Source organism: Centropristis striata, chromosome 13 (genome assembly GCF_030273125.1).
Source record: "Centropristis striata isolate RG_2023a ecotype Rhode Island chromosome 13, C.striata_1.0, whole genome shotgun sequence".
NCBI lineage: Eukaryota > Metazoa > Chordata > Actinopteri > Perciformes > Serranidae > Centropristis > Centropristis striata.
Genome location: NC_081529.1, coordinates 30346053 through 30373129, shown reverse-complemented (window position 1 = coordinate 30373129; position 27077 = coordinate 30346053). Strand labels below are relative to the sequence as shown.

At 41.7% G+C, this 27077-nt stretch overlaps 1 protein-coding gene across 3 annotated transcripts in view; it reads left to right on the top strand.

The window, feature by feature from the left end:
• Window positions 1-1128: 1128 nt before the first annotated feature.
• LOC131982728 (ubiquitin carboxyl-terminal hydrolase 22-like) overlaps window positions 1129-27077 on the top strand; it is a 35795-nt gene continuing 9846 nt past the window's right edge. The window contains exons 1-8 of one of the 3 annotated variants that reach the window (XM_059347298.1): window positions 1129-1654; window positions 2928-2960; window positions 18282-18414; window positions 20779-20892; window positions 20998-21099; window positions 22844-23010; window positions 24680-24839; window positions 26321-26426. In XM_059347298.1, the coding sequence (XP_059203281.1) occupies window positions 1535-1654; window positions 2928-2960; window positions 18282-18414; window positions 20779-20892; window positions 20998-21099; window positions 22844-23010; window positions 24680-24839; window positions 26321-26426 (935 nt within the window). In that variant the 5' untranslated portion in view covers window positions 1129-1534. Of the gene's footprint in view, window positions 1655-2927; window positions 2961-18281; window positions 18415-20778; window positions 21100-22843; window positions 23011-24679; window positions 24840-26320; window positions 26427-27077 lie in introns of all 3 variants that reach the window. The other 2 variants (XM_059347299.1, XM_059347297.1) reach the window with 2 other exon arrangements.

Below are 27077 nucleotides of genomic sequence, written 5' to 3'. Positions count from 1 at the left end.
TTTGTGTCTTTCTTTGTCATTTTGTGTCTTCTGTGGGTTTTTTTTTTGGTTATTCTGTCTTCTGATTTTGTGTCTTTTTTTGTCATTTTGTGTCTTTTTTTGGTCTGCTATGTTTTTACGTCTGGATGTGATGAAGAAGCTATGCGTTTGGCACTTTTGGAGACTCAAGAGGGTTAATAGTGTCAGTAAATAGTGATTCTTTCCCAATCTTTTTCATCTTTTTCCAGAGAATTGTTTTATTTTGAATCTTTTTTTAACTTTATTAAAGCAATATGGTGCAATACAAGACAATACACCAACAAAACGCTGTCAGGGGGTTCAACAATACAAGCTTTCATACAAAAACATTGTAAAGTGTACATAAATTCAAAGTTAATAGGGGTAAAATAAGGATTTGTTTCTATATATATATAATGTCTTTATTGTTCCATATGTAGTATCTATGCAGGGGGAAGTTATGTTTGTAGATTAATGACCAGTAAAGAAGCATCTGCTTGTGAAAGTTGGATAATTTTAAGGGGATTTTTTCAATATTGTAATTACAAAATAAAAGGAAATTTATGCCTCCTAATTTAGAGAAAAAAAAGTTTGGTATGAGGTTCTAATTGCGGCCCTCGTGACGATATTTTGTGGCCCCCACCTTGATATGAGAGTTTAATGTGAGTTGTATATGAATGGCACTTTACCGTGTTGTGTGTGGAAGGTCCCTTTAATTACTTTTTTGTAATTTTGTGTCTTTTTTTGTCATTTTATGTCTTCTATGTGTCATTTTGTGTCTGTTTTTTTTTTTTTTTTTTACAATTTTGTGTCTTTTTTTTGGTAATTATGTGTAATTTTTGGTCATTTTTTGTCTGTTTTGTAATTTTGTGTATTTTTTTGGTCATTTTGTGTCTTTTTTTTGTTTACTAATTTGGGGTCTTTTTTTGGTCATTTTGTGTCTTTTTTAAGTAATTTAGTTTTTTTCTGTCATTTTGTGTCTTTTTCTGGTCATTTTGATACTGCCTCCAGCGGCCCCCAGGTAATTTGAGTTTGAGACCCCTGGTTTAAATTAAAAAACACCCATGCGGAACACGCCGGTGTCCAAACCAAGCGCAACTCACGTACTCCAAAACCAACGTGGTGACGTAACGTCTTTGTGTTGGCAAATCACGGTGCACGTTGGGCGGGCATTGTGAAGCTGTAGTTGAGTGTTAGCAGGCTAACTAGAGAAAGAAAGCTAACTAATCGTGAGAGTGGAAGTGGAGCTAATGTTGAAGGAAAAGGCAACTGTCAAAACAGCAAGGGGAGCAGACATTTTAGTGGAGTGATCATTCCGTCAGATGCCTCCATGAACTGATGTGTAGCTAGTTAATCAAAGAGCGTGTTTGTCAGATGCCCGAGGAGCATTTTGGATACTACAGCGATTGTCCCATTTCCAAACGGAAACCATTTCTGGACAGACTGTTCGAGCTAGCTAGTTAGCTAGCTAAGTGAATCATCCAGGAGGCTTTTCATTGTCACCTAAAAACCCTAAAAACTGAATGTTTTGTCTGTCATGAGTCCGGCCGGGTGCTCCCATGTGAACGGCTATAAGGTGGATAATTGGAAACAAAACCTTCGAGTCATTTACCAATGCTTTGTTTGGAGTGGTACTGCTGAGACCAGGAGACGCAAGGTAAAAACACAGGAGCTGGAACGTTAGTTTCAGAAACAAAAGTGAAATAATGTTAATGTGACACAGTCAGACACAAGGCTGGAGTGCAGATGATGTCCCACATGAAGCACGACCACTGAACTGGGTGGAAAAAAAGCTACGGAAACTGCACTCTTGTTGCTAGTACTGGGGTTAGCCAGCCAGCTAGGTTATCACCGGCTATCCCAGCTGCGGGGACTGACTGCTGGCTTCTTTGCTACAAACTGTAACGTTTCATTTCCTTTTTATAGCTTAAGCAACGATTATTTAGCCTTTTTTTGACGTGCGCTAGGTTAGCTTAGCAATCCTGTTTGGTGATTGCTGAACAGTTAGCTGCATGGGCTAAACTTGGGTTTGAGGAGAGTTGTGGCCATGGGCTAACATTACCACACCAAATGGACCCATTGTGTCTCCTCACATGCACACTTTGGGTCCACAGGTTAGCGGTTCTCTCCCAGCCAGCCCAGGTCAGGGTTTTTTTTTCTGCATTGGCCATTCACGCACGAGTTTGGATGCTCTCACGTCAGCTGATTACTTCATTCAGGGTTCATACGGGTGCTTGAAATCCTTGAAAATGCTTACATTTTAATGTTGTGTTTTCAAGGTTTGAAAAGTGTTTGGATTTTGGATAAAGTGCTTGAAAATGCATGAAATTCTTACTGTATTTCTCTTGCAATCTGACTATAGATAATCACATGTTCAATGAAAAAAAAATGATAAATTGAATATTGAGATTAGCAAACTGTACTTTTGGTTGTTAAACGTGTAAAACCATCGCTGTCGGTATGGTTGAGTGAAATTACCCCGTTTAGCATGTAAGTACTCATCTAAAACATGCAACTTACAATCGTTGTAAGATACCGGAAAAGCTTGAAAATGAACCTTGAAAGTCCTTGAAAAGTGCTTGAATTTGACCACTCAAAATGTGTATGAACCTTGTTCATTGCCAATTTCTTTTTGGGTTTATCCCATAGCTTCTCGGCCTACACCGCTCCGAATAGCTCTTTACTGTGTGATGTCATCACTAGACTGTGTTGCAGTTCCTTTCACTTTCCCCATCCTTTCCCTCCACTTTTTGAAAACATAAACTTGTTTTTCTGTTCTGTTTTTGTGCCATGATGCTCATTTTGAGAACCATAGAAGCTCAAATTTCACTGTGGATTAAAAACATTTGTAGGTTGCTTGACTGTTACATTAAAAGATCCATGCTTTTCTTATATATGTCATACATTTTTATGTCGTTGTGATAAAATAGGTGCTTCAGGGTGATGCAGGATGGACAGAGCTGGTGAGTCTATGCTTATCCCCTCCTCATCTTCACTGACATACTGTAGTTCACGAGCTGGCTTGCTTTCTCTCCTCTTGCTCACCTATCTGTGTGCCTCGGTGCCTTTCATTTAATGGACTGAATATTAGATGTAAACCTACGTAGCGGAAGAATTCAGCCCCATCCCTGTGTCTGCTGTTATACACAGTCAAAGCCAGTGAGATTACCAGGTGGGAGGGTGGACTATGAGCAGAACAGCCAAAAGCATAGTTCAGTTACATTGCAAGCATGTGAAGCAAATAGCTAGTGCAAAATGGTCGATGACCCTTCTATTTGTACAGTGTTTAAGAGACATGCTGTGGTTTAAACACAGTGTTCATATTGTCTCTAGTAATGTTTTTTTTTCACCCTGATGTACTTAAGAATCAAACAGTGCTAGAGAGCATCAGAAAATGTATCTGACAGTCCTATAAAAGCCTATCGGACAACGTAGTGCGTGACACTGCAACAATTTTACCAGCATTTGATGAACGTTAATATTGACTGTCTGGTTTCTTTCTCACACTCTACCTGACAAGAATGCAATAAACAGGAGCTCAGTCAGTCTGTTGCGGGAATAAGTCCGGTCAGGGGTGCTTTCTGTTGCTCACTGCTTAGAAATTCATAATTTTCTGGCCAACTTCGTAGGCGTGTTTAGCTGTTACAAACCTGGCCTTTTGCTTCCATTTGGGAGAACCATTTCTATATCAGTTTTAAAAGCCTCGCTGTCCCGGCACCATCAGCGCTAAAATGACAAGCATTGCATCCAGTTTCCAAACAGCATCACCAGTTTTATGCTAATATTTACCTCTGACAAAAAGTGCCATATAGAGAGAAACACAGGCCGTTTATGAAAGGTAAGGTGAAATATCACCACTTACAAGGCATGCTTTTCTACCATGCCCTGTATGTGGTGGAGAGCTGCATGAATACCAGCCTGCTCACTGTCATAGTCCTCAAGGTTAGATGGCATTCAAAGATCCTTTTATATTGAAACTTTTTGTCGTGATCAGCTGTCGTGATCAGGTTTCTGTACATTTAAAAGCTGCCATTGGTAGTTTGAGGATGGATTGCATTGTCATTTTATGATCTGTCCTCCAACAGTACATGTCATCTTAAAAATGAGGACCTCCTAGTTCACCTGACATAGGTGTTCACAAGTAGAGCACAGAAGTAATTTTACATATCCGACAGTTGGCCTTGCTATGACCTGTCATTGAAAAATATATCTTATTTTTTAAGGGAATATTTGTGGCTGTAGTGCAGGTAAAAAGAAGCCTCTGTGGAATGCAGCTATGTAATTTCTCCATTTTCTGTAAAGTGACCATGCTGTTGCATTACTGAATACGGTTGTTTACAATTAAAGTTCCCTGACAAAAAGCATTAAAAGTCAGTTTTGCTCACAAGAGCCATCCTTTTAGCTTTGCACAGGATTCTGTTGTTTAACAGCTGTCTAACATCTGTTGCGGCGTGTACCTCGCGGTGCCGCTCTGCGCATCTGGACCCAGACACTGACAGTACAGGTGACTGATACAGAGAGAAGGGAGTGTGTCTGGTGAATGAAGTGTTTTCTCAACTGCCTAATTGCACTCCAGGATGGCTATGTGGGAGTACGAGCCTTTAGTCTCACACCCCCCCTTCACCGATACTCTTTACCACCTAACTACTCTGACATGCAGAGCAGGTGGAGTGCTGCTCCAGTGGTACACAGGCAATGCAGTCTCCTGAGGTGAGGCAGTCTTTGATTTTGTTCAGCTCTGAATTATAAGATAGGCGCCTTTTAACATCACATCCTAGTATCCTGACATTGTGGAACAAAGATAGGTATACAACTCCTGCATCTGTCCATGCTGTGTGGACATTGTTATTTGAACAGATGACAGTGGTATTGAGGGCTGCTCTAAATGGCAGGATGGTTGACGAAACAAAAAGCTTTTTCACCGCACTGCTTACTGCATATTCGTCTTACAATAGCTCAGTAATTGCGGCACACAACGTAGTAAAAGAGGCACCTTCTGTATGGATGGAAGTTGAAAGGCATTGCCATTCAGGGACTGAGGGGTAGAAAAAATGCATTTTCACATTGTATTTAGGCTTTGTTTCATTAGCCTGCACCTTTTATCCTGAATTGCTGTTCGTCACCTCTTTTTTCCCCCCTCATTTCTTTTTTCCCTTTCCTGTAGTCCGTCCTCAGCAGCCTCCCTGCAAGCTGTCATCCTCTCTACCTCAAGCTAAAATCAATTCCCAGGCAATGTGCAGGGACATTAGTGGAAAATCTGTCACCTGCTCTGCATGCACAATCTTGAAACCCACATGGGTAACAAATGGAAGAATGAGTGCCAGAGATAGGAGTTTGCAGAGATGACATCACAGCCCAGAGTGGCTTGGGATCTGCTATCCTTAATTAGGAAACATTAATTAATAATAATTCTTTTGGCGTGTTGGTCCTAGATGAAATGCCCCATTAGATTGGGATGTGCATGTGGATTCACACTACCGCAGTGTATGACAGCATGCACTTTGGAACTGGCACACAAGTGTTAGACATAAATTATGGATTTATCTTAGTGACAAATGTGATATTGTTGTAGACTCCTACAGGCCTCCAGTCCGATGTCCTTTTGCGTAAACACGTCTCATTTACTATTCCTGAATCGTTTTATAATTGTATATGACACAAATACTCCATGGAGAAAATAATTGAATGCAGAATGAGCTCCCACTAAGGGAGATATAAAAAAAAAAAAGAGAGAAGTGTGCAGTAGTGTTTTCTCTTTGGTGTTAATGGATTTAGAATCTTACATGGTTTTGTTCTTTGCATTCATTGCTTCATTATATTCTGTTCTGGTTGAGGTGTGCTATGTGCCACATATAGCCCGAGGGGCTACACCCACCGTAGTCTGTCAGTTTGTGTCATGTTACAAAAATCGACCCCATTCCAGATTGCAGAGGATGAACTATTGTTCTGATCTACTTCCTCTTCAGGCTTCCTGGGTCCTTACTGTAATTCCAGTCTAATTTATTATTATTGTGCTGTGAGTGTGTGTTTGTTGAGTCTAGTGAGCAATTGTTTGAGTATGGCACGTGAGCCTAAGTGTGTCTTTGTCTGAACAGATTACTTATGCTTCCTCTCTTAGTTGAGACTCATATTACACCAGATTACCATGTGCCATTTTAGCAGACCTGCTCAGAAGACACACCCCAGAGATAGAAACCTGTGCTTGGTTTTAACCGTTTAATTCATTCCTCTTTTCGCCCAACTCCAGTCATATTCATAATTCATAGTTTGTCAATGGCTATGGTAGTGGAGGGATTGTGTGAATATTCATGAAGGTCATGGTTATTTATTTTTGTGCGCTGCTCCATCCAGCAGTAGAATTTATTTACTATAAGAGGAGGTTCTGTCTACTAAAACACTGCCGCCATGAAGGAATCTGCCATGCAGTTAAACCAGAGCTATTATCTTAGGTTGAGTTGAAATTGGATGAGATGAAAGCAGAGTGGGTGGGGCTGGTGGAATTTTACAGCCATAACTTCTTTGAAGAATTGGCTGTCACTTTGATTAAAGGGGTAAGGGTCGTGATTAGAGAGCTGACTGAAGTCAGCCTGTTTTATCTTCTAGTTTTGATAAATCATATATGATCAGAGGAACCATACCCTCCCTTTTTCCCACAAGTGCAAACCCGCTTTCTGCTTGCGATGAGGCAAGATGACAGAGAAATCGTTCGCTAGATGTTGCCTGGAATTTCAGAGGCAGGGAAATGGATATAATTTTAAGGATGACACATTTACTTCCTTCTGTCACTCTTTTCTCCCTCCTGTTCTTCCTACTTCACAAACACACATACACACAATTCACTGAGACACAGCCAATCCCAGAGAGCGGCTGATTCCTGTGCTGTGAGCTGATCTCTTTGTCAGATCAGTCTCCATCACATCACAGGCCTGCTCCCTGACTCATCAGCATACGTTTGTAGCATCAGGATCTATTCCTCCAGCCTCTTCATAGCCCTTTGCTTGTTCCTCTTCTGCGCTCACTCCCACGCTTTTTCTTCCTCCTTTTCCTTGCTTTCGCTTTTTTTATTCTATTTGCAAACCTTGTCAGCCCACGATTCTCATTGCCTCTTGATTATCTCATTAAATTTGTGCAGAAATGCTTTTATTGTTAATCTTTTAATATTTATATTATTGTGGTCGCAACAATTTAAAGATTACACAAAATATACACTGAGTTCTTAAACTGTCATGCCAATTTTCTATGTATTTCATGTGAATTTTCAGATCCTGTAAAATTCAGAGCAAAGCCTCTAATCCTCTCATTTTCCCATCCCATCCTTTTTCCCTCATCCCTCCTCCTCACAGACAACACTCAGTAGGTTTGGTGATGTCAGACGTTGGTTTCTGGCCCCCTTCCAGACCCATTTCTTCCATGTCTGTGTGCTCTGTCACTCCCAGGTCTTGTCTAATGTGGCTTTTGGTCCGTCAGTCAACTGTGGCTGTGGCTCAATGACTCAGACTAAACAAATGGCACAATGTCTGTAACCTCCTCCCAAAGTAATGGGCCTGGTGTTTCACCTTGTGGTGTCCCCTTCCCTAGTTTTCAGACTCAAAGAATCTAGCCTCCCACAAATACCCTGTATCTTATTTAACAGTATGAAGTAGGGCTGCACGATTATGGCCAAAATGATAATCACAATTATTTTGATCCCGATTATTAATCACGATTATTCATCATGTTCTGGAAAACATCTGTATTTTTATTGCACTACTTTTAAACAAACAATAGGAACAGTTTTTAGTGTGTGCACAGAGTGTCCAGTGCTTTTTGTAAACACACAGAGATCGCTAAGTGAACACCTCCTGCAGCAGCAGCACATATACACTGTACTGCTACAGAGCTAACTGTTAGCCTGTTAGCAATTTGCAGACTGGACACTAAGGGGTTAATATCCCCTCCGGCTCTGCAGCTGGGAGAGACTGCTGCAGGAGGACTAGAAGAGTAAAAAGGCATCTCCAAAAGGCAGAAAAAGTCGCTTGTTACCAGTCGATTTTTTTTTTAATTGTCACTAAGGACGTCTGAAAAGTTGCTAAATAAAGCAACAAAGTTGCTAAGTTGGCAACACTGCTTCGCCGGCTTTTACAAATGGCGTGTGTTGTTGCTGCGTTAAGTACTAGGTCACATCCGGCTTATAGCTTGCTTGTTATTTATTTAGGCAGCTACATAACTTCAAACCTTAACTATGCGTCCAACACCTGGTAGTTGGTGGACTCCTGGTGTAAAAAGTGCTTGATTAGATATGCAGGAGAGAAATGGAAATATTGCTGACGATCAGGTTAATTTAATCGTGTCGGCCAAAATCGTCATCACGATTAAAATTTGATTATTGTACAGCCCTAGTATAAGGCACTTTAGTGTACTTTAGGTCTTTGTCATTGTACTGCCCATGCTGGATGTTCTCCACCACAGTGCTTTCATCCTTGATGCTAAAGGAGACTGCCAACCACTGAGAGCTTGATCTCTGCATTAGTAATATTTAATTACAACTAGGTATTGTACCAGTACCAATACCAGTACCCTTAAAGATTCCCATCGTGTGAATGGAAACATTTGTGTAAAATGCCACTACCACATTTATTTTTTACAGATGCCAAAGACTTGTAGTATAGCCATACTTTAAAGGTTTTGATGGCATCTTGACTGCACCAAACCACACACTGTATGGTGTAGCTGCTAATCTCAAAAATAAATTGGATCCATTGATCTTTATATTTCTAAAATTTCCTTGAGCCAACAAAAGTGATTGGGGGGAAAAAAAAATCTATAACATCATCACAATGTAAAGTCTATTGGCTGAGGCTGAACTTGCCAGCAGGGCCTGCGGGGGGAAACACTAGTGTGCATATTCAGTAGGCTGCATAACGCAGAAGTAAACCCAGAGGCAAAAAAAAATATTTGGGGGGTGTTTATGCAAGGCGAGCATTTCTCATTATAATACATCCATGATCTACAACAAGGATTGCCTCTTTCAGTTGACTAGTCCTGGTAAAAAAGATGCAACGCTATTATGCACACGCACACTTGAGACAGTAATGGTGAGAAGACTCATGAAAAATACATTGGCATGAAACAAAAAAAGCAGCATTTTTACAAAAATATTCAAGTTATAAAAGCTTAAGACATTATGTGCCATGTATGCTTACAAGGTTTGGTGAGGGTTAGTCTTAAATATGAAAATGTGTGTGCCGAAGGATGAGCATGACTTTGCGTTTTGATTAAGCTCCTCTCTGTGTAAGCTGCATCCAGCCCCCCTCTCCGCCCCGCCTCCCTTGACAAGTTCACTTTGACTGATTTTCTCCTCCATCTTTCCCCTTGACCATTTCTCTTCTTTTGCCTCCCTTCAACTACCTCTCATTTGACTGTCCAACAGGCTCTGGAAAGACATCACGGCAACAAAGCATGCTGGTCATGGCCTGAGCCAGCCAATGAGGCTGCTGTCCAGCCCCCCTTAGTACCACCATCTGGCTAATGAGCTGTCAATCACTCCCCAGGGGCCGGCCAAGCCCAAAACCAAGAAGCAATCAATCTCTTCTAGTGTGGACACTCAATTATTCCCCATTGTTAAAATCTTGGGCCCAAGTGACAGCTTTTCTTTGGACTAGGCCTTTTTTTCTGGAAATGGTTCTCTGTCCTTGTGGAAAAGATGGAGATTGTGGCATTAGACCCTTGCAACATAATTTATTACTCAGGTCTGCTCGATATATACTCTCTTTTAAAGACTCTGCAGTGCACTAATAGCCCCACTGTGCCTCTTTTCTGTAGGCAGTGCTCATAGATTTTCCTGGAGGTAATGTTCCAGGCTTCGTGGACCCTGATTGATCAACTTGTGATCTGATGAGATTTGAGTCCAAGGGGACCAGTTCAAAGAGTGTCACTCACATCAGCAGCCTCTCTTCGATGTGTGTGTTTATGTGTTTTCGTTCGGTGAAGCAGGGTGGTTGTGGGCATCTGGTAGCTGCAGGGTTTGACAAGTGATCGCACACCCTTTTGTTAAGCTGGAGCTAGGCTGTTAACCATCTGTGCAGACAAACACAAACACACTGCCTTCTGCATGATCCTCCCTCTTGCCGTACATGTTTGTCAATGTTTTTACTCATTCTTGCAGCCTTGGTCAGTCTACACACTGGTGAATTGGATAAATGTTGGCTTGGTGCTCTTGTGTGAAGGGGCTTTGTGCGACGCTTTTATGAATCAGTGTGGCACTTTTCAAAGCATGCGTGTTTGGTGTGTAGCTCCGCTTTGAACATGTGTACAGGGAGCCAGTCTGGGACCAGATGATTTTCTCATATCGTAACACTACTACAACACCATAAACCATAATTTTCACTGAACTTTTCTGAGTGAAAACCCTTCACTGCCTCCTATTTTCTCTCCTACACCCTCTGATCTCTTCAAATCAAATAGGAAGCACAGCCTCTCTCTCCCCAATGAAGTGATCTTAATCAGATTCACACATGCACGCCTATGTAGATCCATCCCATATGCTGCAAACCCTGCGCCATCAACCAAACTACATTTTTTTTTCATCATGGCATCAAAGCTACTCCACCGTGAGTATCTCAGCTTAGTTCCACTCCATCCACACTTTATTCAGTTTTATTTCTTTTCCCGGAGATGGCAAGAAGCTAGGCTCCATAGGCTGGGACTCAGGGTTTAGCTATAATGTCCTTATAGCGGTGTGTGACAGTATGAGGCCAAACCACACACTCCAACAATCCCTCATCTCTCCCGCAACTCGGATTCATTTGGACGAGGAGGGAATACAATCTCGCGCAAAGACCATACAGCATGTCGTTGTCAACAGAGGTTACAATGAGCTGATGGGGGACGGAAGTGAAAAGAGAATAGAGTAAGATTCGTATTGTGTGTTTGTCTCCAGGGCTGCTGACTGAGACTGCATTTTGCAGTCCAGGCATTGTCATGTGGGGATAGTGGGAAGTGAGGAGGGGGGGGAGGCGGTAACAACATCATCCTGCCAAGGCACTGACAGGCTGCAGCCCCACGGGGTCAGTCAGCAGCACGGTTCTGGAGCATCACCATCCGTCTCCTTCCCCAGCATCCCTCGGCTTGTTCATATTAGTTAGAGAATCAGAAAGGACTGTGTGTGTGTGAGTACTCATAGCAAATGTCTAAAAATGCCTGTGTTTAAACTTCTGGAGGGATTCTGCGTGTCTTTTTATGCATATTTATAGCGTGCAGTATGCATGTCAGCCATTGTTAATTTTGTTGATTTACGAGCATGTGTGTAGGCATGCACAGGCTCATGAGTGTGAGGCGGCCTGGTGAGTCACTGCTCTCATATAGCCGTGCTCTCTACCCTGTATTGACTCTCTCCCGTCCCCTCCCCGGCCTGTTCTTTGCAGAGGCAGGAGCATGCTCAGTAGAGCCAGACCTTTGTCCACATCATAATCGTCAGCGTCATTTTCTCTCCTCCTCAGTTACAGCTCATCACATTACTGGCTCTGTTTGAATATATGAATGCATTAACCTAAATGCTGAGGTAGGAGTAATGTAGTGACTTTGAAATAACAAAGTAGAAGATGGAGAAAGTGAATATGGATGGTACTTTATTAAGATTTATATGTATGCACAAAGCAGCAACCTCAGGGCCTGAAAAGTGAAGCCAATGAGGAAGTGCATTAAACCTGTATTCTTTCTAATGGCCAGCAGGAGGCGACTCTACTGGCTGCTATAGAAATCTGAAACAAAAATGACATTACTTACTTGATTTATTACCTCAGTAAATATTTTCCAAATGAGTTTATGGTCTCAATCCCTAGTTTCATGTCTTCTCCAATACAGCATGATGTTCATTTTTTTAAATTATGGTCTCATGTACTGTAAAATAGACGATAAAGCAGGGTATGCTTTAGGCTGTGGCTACCTTGCTAACCTAGTGTTAGTTAATAACTTGGTTGTTTTCTAGTCCCAGATACGGTTGGATTGGTTGCAAAAAGCCAAGATAGCGAAGGCAAAAAAACAAACAAGCATGTGACAGCCAAAAAGCTAAACTTGAGGCTTCAAGTCCAGAGTCCACAAACAATGGATGAAGTGGCTACCAATAGGTATGACCATTAATTATATATAATCAGCTGGATCAAGAACACAGGACAACTTGTACTGTAGCTGTTGGACTTGTGTCTTTGTTAGCTGAAGGCCGCTCAGTGGATTCACAAAGCATGTAATGCTATCTCATCCTCACGTTAAAGATGTATTGGAGATCCATTCATCCAGCTAATGCCTTTCTGCATCTGTTCTTCCATCAATCAGCAGCTTTGTACATTAGCGGGTGATTCCCCTTGACAAGGAGCCCAGCCTAACTTGCCTCAAAGAGCGCATCCCAGATGGGAGATACAACCTAGCGCAGCACGAACGTGAGCTTGCTACCTGTCCGACACTTGTTCCAGTCATCTGAGCCAGCGGCTGATCAATAGCTGATCTAATAGAACATTAAAAGCCCTGGGCGCAGAGAAAGGCAGGACTGCTGACACTGAGGAGTAGACAGCCCGTGAACCATGGTGAGAGGGAGAGGAAAGGGAAACAGAGGGGGGCCTGGAGGAGAGATAGATTTTCTGTCGGCTAAAGGGGTGTTGTGGCAGTGGAGGGGGAGGGCAAGGCGTGGTATTGGCAGGGTTTCTTGTTTTTGACTTGGATTCCTGGTGCAATGGCCGTGGATAGAGGACAACAACACTGTTTCGGTCCTCCTTTAAAAAAAAAAAAGATCTTTCACTAATGCATATATCCTGGTACACATTTGTGAATGACACAAGCTCTGCCTATAACCCATTTAAACCGGGAAAGCATTACCACATTTCTACCATTAAAACCGGGGGCACTGTTGTGTTATTCTACCATTAAAGCCGGGAAAGCAGATACGTCATTTTGTAGTATTTGTAGTTTTTTCCACCTATTTTCGGTCTCTTGGTCAATGAAATGCATCTGAATACATGTGGGAGTGTCGCAATGCAACATGGGACTTTTCCAGAACTTTGAAATCATGACGGAAGACAACTATAGCGGAGGGAGCTCAGATATAACAGGTCATTTTATCTGCTACAGAGGCTGAAAAATTGATTATTTAGTAGGAAGCGTTGACACTTCTGTTGAATTTCCAGAGAAACTTCAGGATTTAGGGGGTTATTTTAAAATCGGCCATAGGTTTTACAGGCATTTTTTTCCGGCGTTTTAGGCCTAAATATATTATGAAAGAGTCTGTTGTAGATTTGGTTGAATTTAGTGACAGTCAACACTTGGCTCCCCATCACTTACCATACATCCTTCTTGGATGAGCACCTCTCACTGATTTGGTTCTGCCCATTCAGAGCTGGCCGGCTAACAGACCAATATGAATAAAAACAGAGCTTAGTGTCTGCGACCCTGAATATCCCCTCTACTGCAATGTCATCACAATCCAGCCTACGCCTACTAATGCTCAGCCAAAACACAGACCCGACTGTGAGTTTTGCAGCCTATCTCTGCGGCAATACGTGCTAGCATGTGCCTGTTTCATGTAACCCTTATGTCCCTAGCCTACCAGAATATAAGCTAATTAATAATCAATTACCTCTGGTACTCCCTGCCAATGCCTACATACCAATAGAAGTCTGCACAAGACTGTTATCTCAATCTAGCACCCATCTGCTCGTTGACAATTTCTGACCATTTCCACCCACTCACACTGATGAGCCATCCCAGCGTTTGGCCCAATTCAGATCTCTACCGTCACAAAATGATTCTTTCTTGAAAACCATTCTGTCTTTTCACATAAAGAACAGTCAAAGTTTTTATTTAACCCATTTAGGCCTAAAACGCCTGGAAAAAATGCCTGCAAAACCTGAAGTTTTTCTGGAAATTCAACTGAAGTGTCAACACCTACTAAATAATAGATTTTCAGCCTCTGTAGCAGATAGAAATGAAATGAGCTTATAGCTGTTATATCTGAGCTCCCTCCGATATAGTTGTCTTCCGCCGTGATTTCAGTTCTGTAAAAGTCCCATGTTGCATTGCGACACCCCCACATGTATTCTGATGCCTTTCATTGGCCAAGAGACCGAAAATGGGTGGAAAAAACTACAAATACTACAAAACGCCGTATCCACTTTCCCATAATGGTAGAAATGCGGTAATGCTTTCCCGGCTTAAATGGGTTAAAGAAATGCACATGGAGTTACTCAACTTTTTTTTTTTTATAGAGCCATCTTAAGTTGAGCTTTATTATTTCTTAAAAAGTATAAAAATCTTCAGGCAGTAGAAATGAGTAGTGGCTAAAACATCATGGATTGTTTCTGAATTTTGACCCATAGGAAGATATACCAGATATTGTAACATCAAGATTCAGAGCAGCAGTATTGGTGTTATTGTTCATGTATAAACATAAGATGTTGATCTTTAGGAATCAAGACTTGATAGTCTAAATACAGCATAGCCATTTGTGTCGAAGTTTCAATCTAAAATTGAATGGGATTGTGACCTTAACATCAAAAGTATAATCAAATTGTTGATTAAGAGAATTGTGATAATCCCTAATAAGATGTAGACTATGGATGGAAAGTTTTGATGGAACATTTGAACTTTGGAACAAAAACGTATGTCTTGGCTGGAATGAGTGATGGAAAAAGAACTTTATTCACCAACCACAAGAATGACTTCATCACTAAGCCCTATATCATAGTATTGGCCTCATTATGGTGGCCCACTTCAAACGATATTTTATGTTGCAAATCCTTTGTTCTCACCATTTGTATTGGTTAAATGATAAAATTAACCTAAAGTGTTGTGGCCTGGAATGTTGAGGTTTAAAGTTATCCCATGAATTATTTAGAGTTAGTCATCGCTTGATTATACCACACAAATGGTATAATTTTTAGTGTGCTATGTGTCATCCAGAGAGAAGAAGGTGAAACTGACTGGCACAACCTCTTTTATTTCTCTACAACAATATGCTTTATGTTGTTCATATGGTGTCAGGTTATTCTATTGTATCTAGTCAAAAGCAGACAATGCTGTGCAGTTTCTGTCCAGTAGCTTCAACAACGTGTGTAGGAGTGTGTGAGTCTTTCTTCCGAGTTCCACACAGTGTACCAGAAACTGAAACCTGGTAAATCTAGCCAATAGTTTTCTTTCTCATTTTGTTTCTCTTCACCTTTGCATTCACACCTACTTTCCCTCTGTCTTCTCTGTATGAGTGGGCGACTCATTGCGGCATGGTCTGCACCCTGAAAGGCTTTGATTAGATCGCTCTGTCTTTCCTCTCTTATTCAATTTCTCCTTCTCAAAGCAGCATCGCAGACTACATTACAGACAGATCTGTATGGTGAATGAATTATGAGTGTAAGCTCTGCTAAAAGATTTTGCATTTCCTGACGTAGTTGTGTAGTCTAAAAACTAGGGGTTTGACGAGATCTTGTGGCACGAGATCTCGCGAGATTAAACTCAACGATATTTCTCATCCCACTAAAAATCAGTTTTGCGAGATTTGTGAGTTATCCAAACTTCTATTTGTGATCTGTGGGGGCAGTAAAATGAGAAGAAGAGGAGGAGAAAGAGGGGAAGCAGCAAGCAGCCAGAATGACGTTGCAGGGGCCGGCAGCTCGTTAAGAAGAGTAAGAACAAATCGAAGTGGCACAGTCCTGCTAATAGGCTAACAGTTAGCTCTGTAGCAGTACAGTGTGTATGTGCTGCTGCTGCAGGAGGTGTTCACTTAGTGATCTCTGTTTGTTTACAACAAGCATCGGACACTCTGTACACAGTTAGCGAGGCCGGTTAATTCAAGATTGCTATGTTTATGATAATTAGCCATGCTGCTTTGTTTTGATCAGCTGCTGATGTTGTGCAGTTAGCGACGGCGGCCACAGTTGAATCTCCTGTGTATAATCCGTTGTGTATGTGATCACGGTCGAAACTGTTGCTAAGCGACTATGCGACGATCGAAAACCATAAGTCACCTCCGGGGTCTCATTAATCCCTCTGGGGTTTTTTATTTTTTATTTATCTCATTTTAACTTTTATACATTTTAGTTTTAGTTTCAATTTGTGGAAGAAGAAGTTTATTAAAAGCTCATGCTTACATCATGCATGTAAAGAGTTATAATAAAACATTTCAAAATGCATATGCAACTCGGTTAAATAAAAGTCTGTTGGTCCAGTCATATATTGTGTCATTGTAGTTTTCTTAAAATCTCGTCTCGTGAGCTGAGAGTATCGTCACACCCCTACTAAATACTATATATTTGTTAGAGGGTCACAAGTAAAATGCAAGAATTCCTAATACTACCTTTAGGCTTGTACCGAATAGTGTAAAGCTTCATTCATAACATTGACATCCAAATTTAAAATTAACATTTGTATCCTGCAATGCCTTTTTTCATGTGTATTTTTGTCTGTTTAAACCTGTTATTTCTGCAGATAAAGATTAGGACTAACCTAATTTTATTAGTATATTATTAGCACCGGTATTAGAGTATTTGGAGAATTACATTCCAGTGGTGGCTGCGTAGGTCTGTTTCCGACTCTTGTGATCCAGATCATTCCTGGCCGCGAGGAGACTTTGCTGGGAGGAAAGTGGACAGCAGCTCTCAACACTTTTTTTTCAAATTGAGGATTTTGTTCAAGGATTATGTTGTTTTTTTTTAGGGTGATGACGTCAAAAAATATGACGACAGACATCTGAAACTCCATTCAAAAACCCAGATAGAAGCTTTGAATATTAAATAAGGAAATTTGGTACAGCCTTAACTAGTTTTATCAAATCTTCAGATGCTTATATGAACATTGTCACTAGTGGTCGACCGATACGGGTTCTTTATGCCTGATACCGATTATTTTGACATCAGTCTTAACCAATCACCGATATGTGCTGCTGATTTTTTTTGGGGCCGATTCTTGAAGCCGATATTGCCTTTTCTCCCTCCATTTACATGATTAAAATGACACAATAATAAAGAATCATTCATTAACAAATCAAACAAAACATATTAACAGTTGGATAGCAAACAATGTGTATGTTGTTCTAGGCCTCGAGGTGGTGGCGCCTCAGATGATCCACATTTTTTATGTGTTTTCTTTTTTCCGGTATCAGCAGCAGCTCACCAGCAAATGGCAGATGTTTCACCGAGCCTTGCTTGGTGTTGGCTCATTGAAATGGGCTAATTGATTGGCAAACGCACGCACATATGGGCCGATGCAGATACAACTAAAAAAAGCAAATATCGGCCCGATATATCGGTCGACCTCTAATTGTCACCTCATGCAGTTCCACCACAGGATTAGCTGTCTGTACACAGCAACATAGGCCTCACATAAGTACAGGCTATATGGTTGTGTGCATTAGCATTAGCTTAGCCTGTTTTTGACACCTGTTTGAAAGGGACAGGGTTTTTGTGCTAAATGTAAAAGCTGTCTGATAGTCTAAAGGTCTTCATAATGCAGTTATTAAGTCTCAAACTAAGTGTACATGAGTGCAAGTCCTCACACAGCATCTGTGTCATATTTCTCCAGAATTTGTAACAATCTTCACCGTGTCCACACTTGTCTGCCACACTATTTTCAGTTAATCTTTGCTCTCACCTATCTTGCCATATTTCTCTACTCAGGAATGGCCAATCCTTCTCTGGACTCCTCTGTCTCATGAATGTCGTAAAACTTTTGCAAATACACAGTGTAACCACCGAACGTAATGTGACTTGTGTATAAGACGGGACCTGTGCTCCTCTGCGGCCCCTGTAGAGCTCATTTATGGCAGGTTTGCAGAAGATGTCAGGCATTCTAATGTTCAATTTTTCCGCTTACCTCTGGGTACTGTAGTCAAACCAATTACACACACTCCAGCTGCTTTTAGTGTGTACTTCAGACAAATTCTGCTTGCCTTCTCCAGTGTGCCTGCCAAGCATTAAATCCCATCATGCCCTGCATGTGTTACAGAGCGAGAGATTCGGTGTGGAAATATGTTGTTATTCAACTGCATTGAATTTGTCAACAGGCCCAGCAATCTTTAGTCTGTCTTCATATCAGGTCTATTCAAGCACCGTGTCCTCCGAAGTGTTTGTGTGACTGACTGGAAGATAGAAATCTGATTCAGCTGGCAGGATGTTCCACCCTGACTGCCTACACCACTCTACAGTGTTGCTCAGGGCTCTGTCCTACTGCAGAGGATTTTCTCACCACACTGACTGTCCTCTTCTTTTTTGCTCTCAATCCCCCCCCCCCACCCCCCCCACCCCCTTTCTCTTTTGGCTCTTTCTTTCCAGGCCAAGTCGTGTATCTGTCACATGTGTGGCGCTCACCTGAACCGACTCCACTCTTGTCTCTACTGTGTCTTTTTTGGCTGTTTTACGAAGAAACACATCCACGAGCACGCAAAAAACAAGAGACACAATCTAGGTAAGTCACTCAACTGTGTAAGAAAAGAAAAAATCTGAATTGCTTTGTGGTTTAAACGGCAACAGCAACGAATTGTGTGTCATAGCTCTCTGCATTCAAAAATAAATCTCACAATAGGGCTGAAATGATAGCGGATGAATGAGGATGTGAATATATTGTCCCTCCCTGCGTCCAAGGCTCAGTCCCATCACGTCAGTCCTCACATTCACATGCACCCCTGCGGCCCACTGCAGCATCAGCTATTATCAGAAAAGGATTACAGCATTACTTTGGGCAACTTCCTCCTCTGAGCAGACCGGGAGCTGAACCTCACTCTAACCGCAGCACATTACCATTCTGGTGGGAGCGCCTTAGCCAGTCAAATGTCACGGGCTTAAGTTGGTACTCTCCCTTTCATACAGCAGCGAGGGAGGAGTAGACATCGCTAATCCACAGCTACTAGAAAGCCTACCTTCAACCTTGTATTCTAATTATGCTAAATAAGATAATGACACTAATGAGCAGGATTTTGATATTACCCTGACGAGAACAACTAAATATGGAACCCGGTAGGGTGGCTTGTAGTTGTCTGAACAGCTTTAATTGATTTAATGCATTTCAACATTTGGGTTATACACACACACACACACACACACACACACACACACATACCCACCCCAAGTGCACAGCCACAGTGTTAATTACCTTTGAGCTTTCCACAGGAGCCTCTCTGACACTGGCGCTCTGTTCTTCTCCATCTCTAATCAAATTAATCCAAACTCCCTGTCTGCTAGATAGCAAGCTCCCTTTTCAGCACTCCTTTTTACGTCTTTCTCTCCTTTTCTAACAAATTCACTCCTTAGGACCTTTTTTCATATCTTCACCCTGTGCTTTTTCTAGCTACCTCATTCTCTGGACTCGGGATGCTCAATTTTGAATTTCTGGGCTGACACTAGGGTTGTCACGATATTAAAATTTTCAACTCGATACCGATACTCAGGAAAATATTCAATACTCGATACCATTTTCGATACCACAAGGATAAAAACAAAGACCCCAAAATTTAACAGAAATATTTTTAATAACAAGAAAAATGCAACATGTAAAAATGAACAGAGCCACAGGTTAAATATTTACAATAAAAAACAGTTGTGCGAAAATAAACTGCAACGATGATAACAAGCTTCAGATACTCGATACTTTTGCAAATGAGTATCGTATCCGGATACAACGTTTTAGTATCAATACTTTTTTAAGTACCGATACTTTTGACAACCCTAGCTGACACTGATGCATAAAATAACAATTTGCCCAACAGCTGATGCCAATACCAATGTCTTTTTTTTTTTATTTTGTTGTTTTTTATTAATGCCTCTGCTCCAGGGAAGCAAATAAGTCTTCCTTATAAAAAAAAATAACTGGACTGTTTTAAAGGAGGGTTTTTGTCCGAGTCCTCCCCCAAATAACCAACAAAACATTTTGCCAGCACAAAATTGATACAACACATCAGATAAACATCAGCCACTGCCATCAGTGAATGCCATCTCATTTACAGATTGGCTGAGTTAACAAGGCGAATATTGGCTGATATATTGGTGCATCCATACTCTGAACACCTTTCAAATCTTCTTCTTTTCTTCCACATCCCTATCCTCTCATTCTTTGCTCTCATCCTTCATTCAAGTGAGCAAGATTGATGAAATCATGCCTGTATCTTCTGCAGTACATCGTCTATATCTTCCTCCTCTTGCTACAACTTGTGTCTCATTTTTCTCTCTTAATCGGGTTGCTGTTGTCCAAAGAATAGAAACCTATTCAGGGCAGAGTTATCCAATAATTATTTATTTCCCGCATGATTTATTTCTTTATACGTTCTCCTATCTTGCACACAAAGAAACGCATTCACACACATACAAAGCATGGCACTGTGACGGCAATATTTCATACAGCAGTCAGTATTTCTACAGGATGTGTTAGCTCACTTTCTCAATGTGGGTAGCACCAAAAACAGAAAAATGTCCAGTTAAGCTAAAAATAGGGTTGTCACGGCAACAGAGCTGAGATATTGTTGCCGTGGAGTTTCAGAATGGAAGAGGATGGTGTGTTAGTTGAAAGCCCAGGTGGGGGTGGGAAAAAAATACACCTATTCCATCACTACTCCCTTCATATCTTTTATAATTGCTCGATGCAGACAATGAGATGGAAACATTTTGCAGTGAGTGGAAAATGAAGGGCACAGAAAATCACTTGTCTTGAGGCTGGCTGTGCCAGCAAGGTTGGACAGCAAAATAAAACCCAATGTGTGTTACTGTGGTGAAAAAAATCTATTTGTAATTACGGTGCAATCTCTCTTTCTCCCTCTCTTCCCCTCCTTTCCGCTTCCAGCGATAGACTTATTATACGGCGGAATATATTGTTTTGTCTGTCAAGACTACATATACGACAAAGAAATGGAGCAGATTGCCAAAGAGGAACAGAGGAAAGCCTGGAAATTGCAAGGTAAAGCGTTTTGTTTTTTTCTCCCAGAGAACTTAATGCAGCTTTTGAAACAAGGCCACCTGATATCTCAGTGTCGTCACGTTTGTATTTCTTGTGTATCCACAGGCATAGGGGAGAAATACACAACATGGGAGCCGACCAAGAGGGAGCTAGAATTATTACGACACAATCCAAAGCGGAGGAAAATCACTACGAACTGTACCATAGGTAAACAACAGACTGCACAGATTTTTATTCTGAGACTGTGTGTGTGTGTGTGTGTGTGTGTGCTCAGGGGATTCTCTATAGCTCTGTGTGTCTCTATGGCGCAAGTGCACTTGGGGTCACTCTCGGTTTAAGTGTGATACCCAAGGTCAACAGGACCGGGCAGCCCTACAGGCAGCACACTGACAGAACACAGTGTTCCCTCGCTCATACTGTAGATGCACAGCGGGCCTGGATTTGTGTCTCTGTCTACCCAGAATTTGTTTTCTCTCATAACTGTTTTTCTCAGTGATCTGTTGCCTTGTTTTCTTCCCGCTGCCTCTGTTCCGTCTCTGATTTTGTACATGTGCTGTAGCTGATTTTATCCTTCCCTCTGCCCACAGTCTCCTGCTGTCCTTCACCTCCTTTATATCTTTAAAGAGCTGGGTTGGTAGCCCTGATTGGGCACTAGACTGTGTGTTTATGTGCGTGTGTGTGTGCACACCAGGACCAGTCTGAAGTATTAAAGCTCACGCTGAGCGCTCTCTTCCAGAACCAAACCTTGCTCAATTGGATTAGACCCAGGACCTCGCTGTGTCTCACCTGTTTTACTGGGCATCACTGGACCACTGTAGCTTCACTTTCTCACTCACTAAATGAATCCATTCACAACTTTGGGGTCTGCTCCAGGTTACACACAGTTTTGCTGGCAGACGTGACCCAGCACCACATTTTTAACAAAAAGAAAACAGAATCTGAAAGTGGCTACGGCTTTTATGTGTCTACCCAGGTCCCGGTTAGCTACTACAACAAATCTAATTCTGTGGGAGGCATTTAACTAGAATTAAATGGCATAGCAATGAGTAAACCTTGCTAAAAGTAACCTGAATAAAACTTTAACACATTTTTCATTTTTTTTCTGGTTGTTAATCAGTTAAGACTTAATGACATGAATTCCTTCTTTTGTTATTGTTGTAATGAGAGACCCCGTGGAAGAAATATCTAGATCAGGGGTCTCAAACTCAAATTACCTGGGGGCCGCTGGAGGCAGTATCAAAATGACCAAAAAAAAGACACAAAATGACCAAAAAAGACAAAGAATTACCAAAAAAGACACAAAATGACCCAAAAAGACAGAAAATTACCAAATAAATACACAAAATTACTAAAAAAGACACACAATTATTGTAAAAGACACAAAATTACCAAAAAAGACACAAAATTACTAGAAAAAAACCCCACAAAATTACAAAAAAGACACAAAATGATCAAAAAATACACAAAATTATTAAAAAAGACACAAAATTATTAAAAAAGGACAAAAAATTATTAAAAAAGACAAAAAATTACCAAAAAAAGACACAAAATTACCAAAAAAGATACAAAATTACCCAAAAAAGTAATTAAAGAGACCTTCCACACACAACATGGTAAAGTGCCATTCATATAAAACTCACATTAAACTTTCATATTAAGGTGAGGGCTGCAAAATATCGTCACGAGGGCCGCAATTGGCCTGCGGGCCGCGAGTTTTAGACCCATGGTCTAGATGTATGTTTCGGTCTGTAATTCTTTCTGATTTTGATGGTTTCTTATAAGCAAGTTGAGCACAGCTAAGAGGCAGTCAGTGCAGAGAAACGGATCAGGCCCTTTGTGGTGATTCAAGTTCCCTCCTATGGCAGCAGTATGAATCAGAAGCACTGTCATGTTCAATTTTCGTTGCCATGTTGCACTCACACTTTTTTCTTTGTCTCTTCTTGTCCTGCAGGTTTACGAGGGTTAATAAACCTGGGCAACACATGTTTCATGAACTGCATTGTTCAGGCCCTAACACACACGCCGCTGCTGCGAGACTTCTTCCTCTCCGACAGACACAAGTGCGAGATGCAATCAAACTCCTGTCTGGTGTGTGAGATGTCGCAGCTCTTTCAGGAGGTATGATGCGCAGTTTTCGTGTCTTGTAACATGCTTAATCCGGCAAAGAAAAGAAAAAGGAGAATGTTTGATTTCTGTAGCAACTGAGTCATAAGTCTAGAGTTTTTCTAAAAAACATATAATACAGAATGTTCCCTTGCAGAGTAACCCACTGCAGAAGGCTGAGTCACTGTTGAGCTCTTTTGTTGAGTCCAAAGAGGGAGGCAGAGAGAAGGGAGAAATCCTGCCTGAAAGGAATGTACAGAGCCACATGCAAATGAATAAGCAGAAAGCCGTAATTACACTTTTATTGAACCTGGTCAGTCAATGTGAATTCTGTTGCAGCCATTTATAGCCTCTAAATCGCAGCTCTTGGATGCGCAAGTTTGAAATTTTGCATCGGATAAACTCATCGGCCCTGAGCGTTATGTAATATCTGCCTGGTCTGCTCCCACACTGCCTCGCTTTTTTCTTACACCCTCTCACTTTCCAGTATATATGGGCCCACAGATGGCAAGTGGTGCTATAATGACTTGAGTCATCAACAACCCCCCCCCTCCACAACACACACACACACACACACACAGAGCCCTGCCCTGTCTCAGTTTGCTGAACCGTTCGGCTACATAACACATGAAGGAGGTAATCGCTCACCTCTATCACCCATGGAGGCTGACATTGATTGAGTATTCAGCTCTGTGAGAGACAGAAAATTCAAGATCAGTCGGACGAGAAAAATGTATCTTTTTAAACACACACAGTATCACTCCTGAGTCCTTCTGTCGCCCCGCCTTGTCCCAAACTCTCTAATTTCATTGCTTACTTGGATCCCTTTCCCTCATTCTTTCTAACCCACCTCCACATCGTCATCAAAAGCTGTCTTCTGACTCTGCAGACACACACACACCGAGTCTTTTAGATGTGAAGTTGAGAGGCTCAGCCTGCTTTGATCAGCCACTCTCTCTCCCCCGTTTCCTCCTCTTCTTGCAGCGTTCGTCAACCACCTTCAAACTGCTGAAAAGGAGGCGAGTTTGTAAGATTCTAAAGAGACGTCAGCGCGGCATGTTTTTCCCTCTCACAGCTCAATCACATTTCAGAGAGAGCCGCGGAGAATAAAGCAAGGTGTGTGCAACGTCTCCGTGTCGAGAAATGAGAGCCCTCTCTGGCATTAATGAGCTCCGGTTGGAACCTCATTGGAGCGTTTGCGCCCCGCCAAGTCTTCGGCTCTGGTACTTTCTTATCCACATCTCCTGACCCCGACCTGGGTTGTCACTCACTTGAATCCCCATGGCAACGCAAAGAATACGCAACACTTCACAGATGGATGTTTTTCGCTCCAAACGCTCCAGTTTTCCAAGCAGTTATTCATCTTATCTGCCCTGTTCATCACACCTCTGCTCTCTATGGGTGTGTTGTCATTAGAGCCGGGGCTGTTGGGCGACATGTGGTGGAATTTATTCATATCTGACGAGGCCAAAAGAAAGTAGGTGCTACGAGTCAGAAAATTACCTTGACTGACGAAACGTTTATGGTTCAGCGATGAATTATAGATGACAGCGTGGAACGAGCCATAACATTGGCAAAGGGGTGATAAAATATAATGTACCTAATAACACCTGGAAAAATAGGCTAACCACCCTCTCCTCCTCACCCCCCCACCAACTCTCCCATCTCTCTTCCCTGCTTTCAGTTCTACTCGGGCCACCGTTCGCCCCACATTCCCTTCCGGCTGCTGCACCTGGTTTGGACTCATGCACGTCACCTCGCAGGCTACGAGCAGCAAGATGCCCACGAGTTCCTCATCGCAGCGCTGGATGTACTACACAGGCACTGCAAAGGGGACACCATCAGTAAGAATAAAGAATCAATATCTTATCCCCAGTGTGTATTCTACATTAAGGATAAAAACACCAATGTGTTGTCTTTCAACCCCAAAACTCTAAGCAGTTTCAGGACATTTATTGCTCCTGTCACATTTTACTCACTGTGGCCTTGTTTTTCGCTGCACCTCTATGGAAATAGCACATGGCAAGAAGTAGGTAGAACTCAAAATGTCTTTAGTGCAGTATAACAGAGCTACAATGAATTCAATAAAAAAATAGAATTTCTTTGATTATTTTACCAAAATTGAAAAAAAAAATTCTTATCTACAACATGGAACCCAAGTCGTCACCCTGTTAAAATAATTTTTTTCGTTTTTTCAAGTTTTGCAGGAAACACAAAAAACTTCACCAAAAGTGTAACATATGACATTTATTGATCATTTCACTCAAAAAGGATGTAACAAAGGATGGCTATTGGCATAGTAATAACACTGTGTGTAAACTGTCAAAAAAATTGCTTCAGTCATTTATTTCTCTTAAGTTGCATTCACTTAAGAGAAATAAATGAATTTTTTGAACATGCCTTTGTGACTTAAGCAAGATATGGTAACACTTTATTTTGAAGGTGTCTACATAAGAGTGACACAAGCTTGTCAGAAACATGACATGACAAGTATCATGAGCATTAATGTTACTTCAAAGTGTCATTAATGTTCATGACACATCCCATGTCATGTTTATGACACGCTCATGTCTCTCTTATGTAGACACCTTCAAAATAAAGTGTTATCATATCTTGCTTAAGTCACAAAGGCATGTTCACACAATTGCCTAAGTCACATTTTATTTTGACTTAGGCATAATAAATCCACATAAGTCACACACTTGACATAGGCCATTATCTTAAAGGGGTAAAATCACATGATCTGATCAACTGAGGACGTGGGGTGATTTTACCATAGGAGATGATTTAGGCAAAAAAAAACAATTTTGACAAAAAATGATTTAGGGGATTATTTTAACAGTGTGACGAAGTGTTACTAATATTGAGATAAAAAAAATATATATATTTTTTGCATTTGCGTTTTTAAAAATAATTTCTGTTAACTCATGATTGCAGCTTTTTCCATTCAGTTCTGAATGGGATGCGGAGGAAAGAGCAGTATCAGTTGAGATTGAGAGGAGTGTGTGTGGGCCACCTACTGCCTCTGATCCGGCATGTCGAGTTACACCTTAGATCTACCCACAGAGCACAGTGCCTTACTTCACTGGAAGCATACTGAAGGAGAATGGCAATGGTGTGTACCGAAGGGACAGGAAGCAAGCAGTGTGAGGAATGTCAATAGGCCCTGCTGCAGTGCAATGGCAGGCTGACTCACCCACAGACCCTGCAGTAATGCCTGCTTCGATTAGCTAGAATCCACAAAGGTGCTGAAAAGGTTGCTGGTGTTCACCTTGCGTGTGTGTGTGTGTGTGTGGTCCTAATGTCTGCTCTTTGTGGTCCGCAGGAGACGACAATGGGAAGAAGGCCAACAATCCAAACCACTGTAACTGCATCATTGACCAAATCTTCACTGGGGGCTTGCAATCAGATGTTACCTGTCAAGTTTGCCAGTAAGTTTGTGTGTCACTTTTTAAAAAGTGTAAAAAAGCAATTTACCAAAAAATAAAGTCCCACCTGAGTTGTTTTCTGTCCTTTTTATCTTGATGGAGCATCACATCTCCACCTACAAACCCCTCCTTCCTTTTTTCCTACATTTACTCCTCCATCCATCATGCACCTATCCTTGTTGTCCTCCGATAGAATAGTCCTCTCTCTCCCCGCTGGGCTGATCGATGTGGACACCACCTGTCCTCCCAGAGTGGCTGAACTACTGGTTGTGTCCACTTCTGCTCTGCTCTTATTTAAAGGCCCCGTCCCTGCAGAGCTTGCTGTAAGGGGGGGTTGTCTAGACAGCAGCGCAACCCAAGCGTTGCCTGCCTGCCCCCTAGAGCTGTCCTGTCACATTAACACTAGCACGCTGCACTGAACTGCAAAGCACCTCGCCCATACTAGCAGGCGAGCCAGGCCCAGCTCAGTGCCATGTTACCTGCCTCCACAGTGAAAAGAGAGACTGCTGGTGCTGAGCTAGCGATGCTGTCTTGGGTATCATTCTGCTGTAAATGAAACCCCTCTGTGGTAATTAAACAACTCTCCTGCTGGCTACAGATTCCTTATGGTTAAGGCCCTAAGAAACAGAAGATGCACCCCCTAAAGCTTTTCCA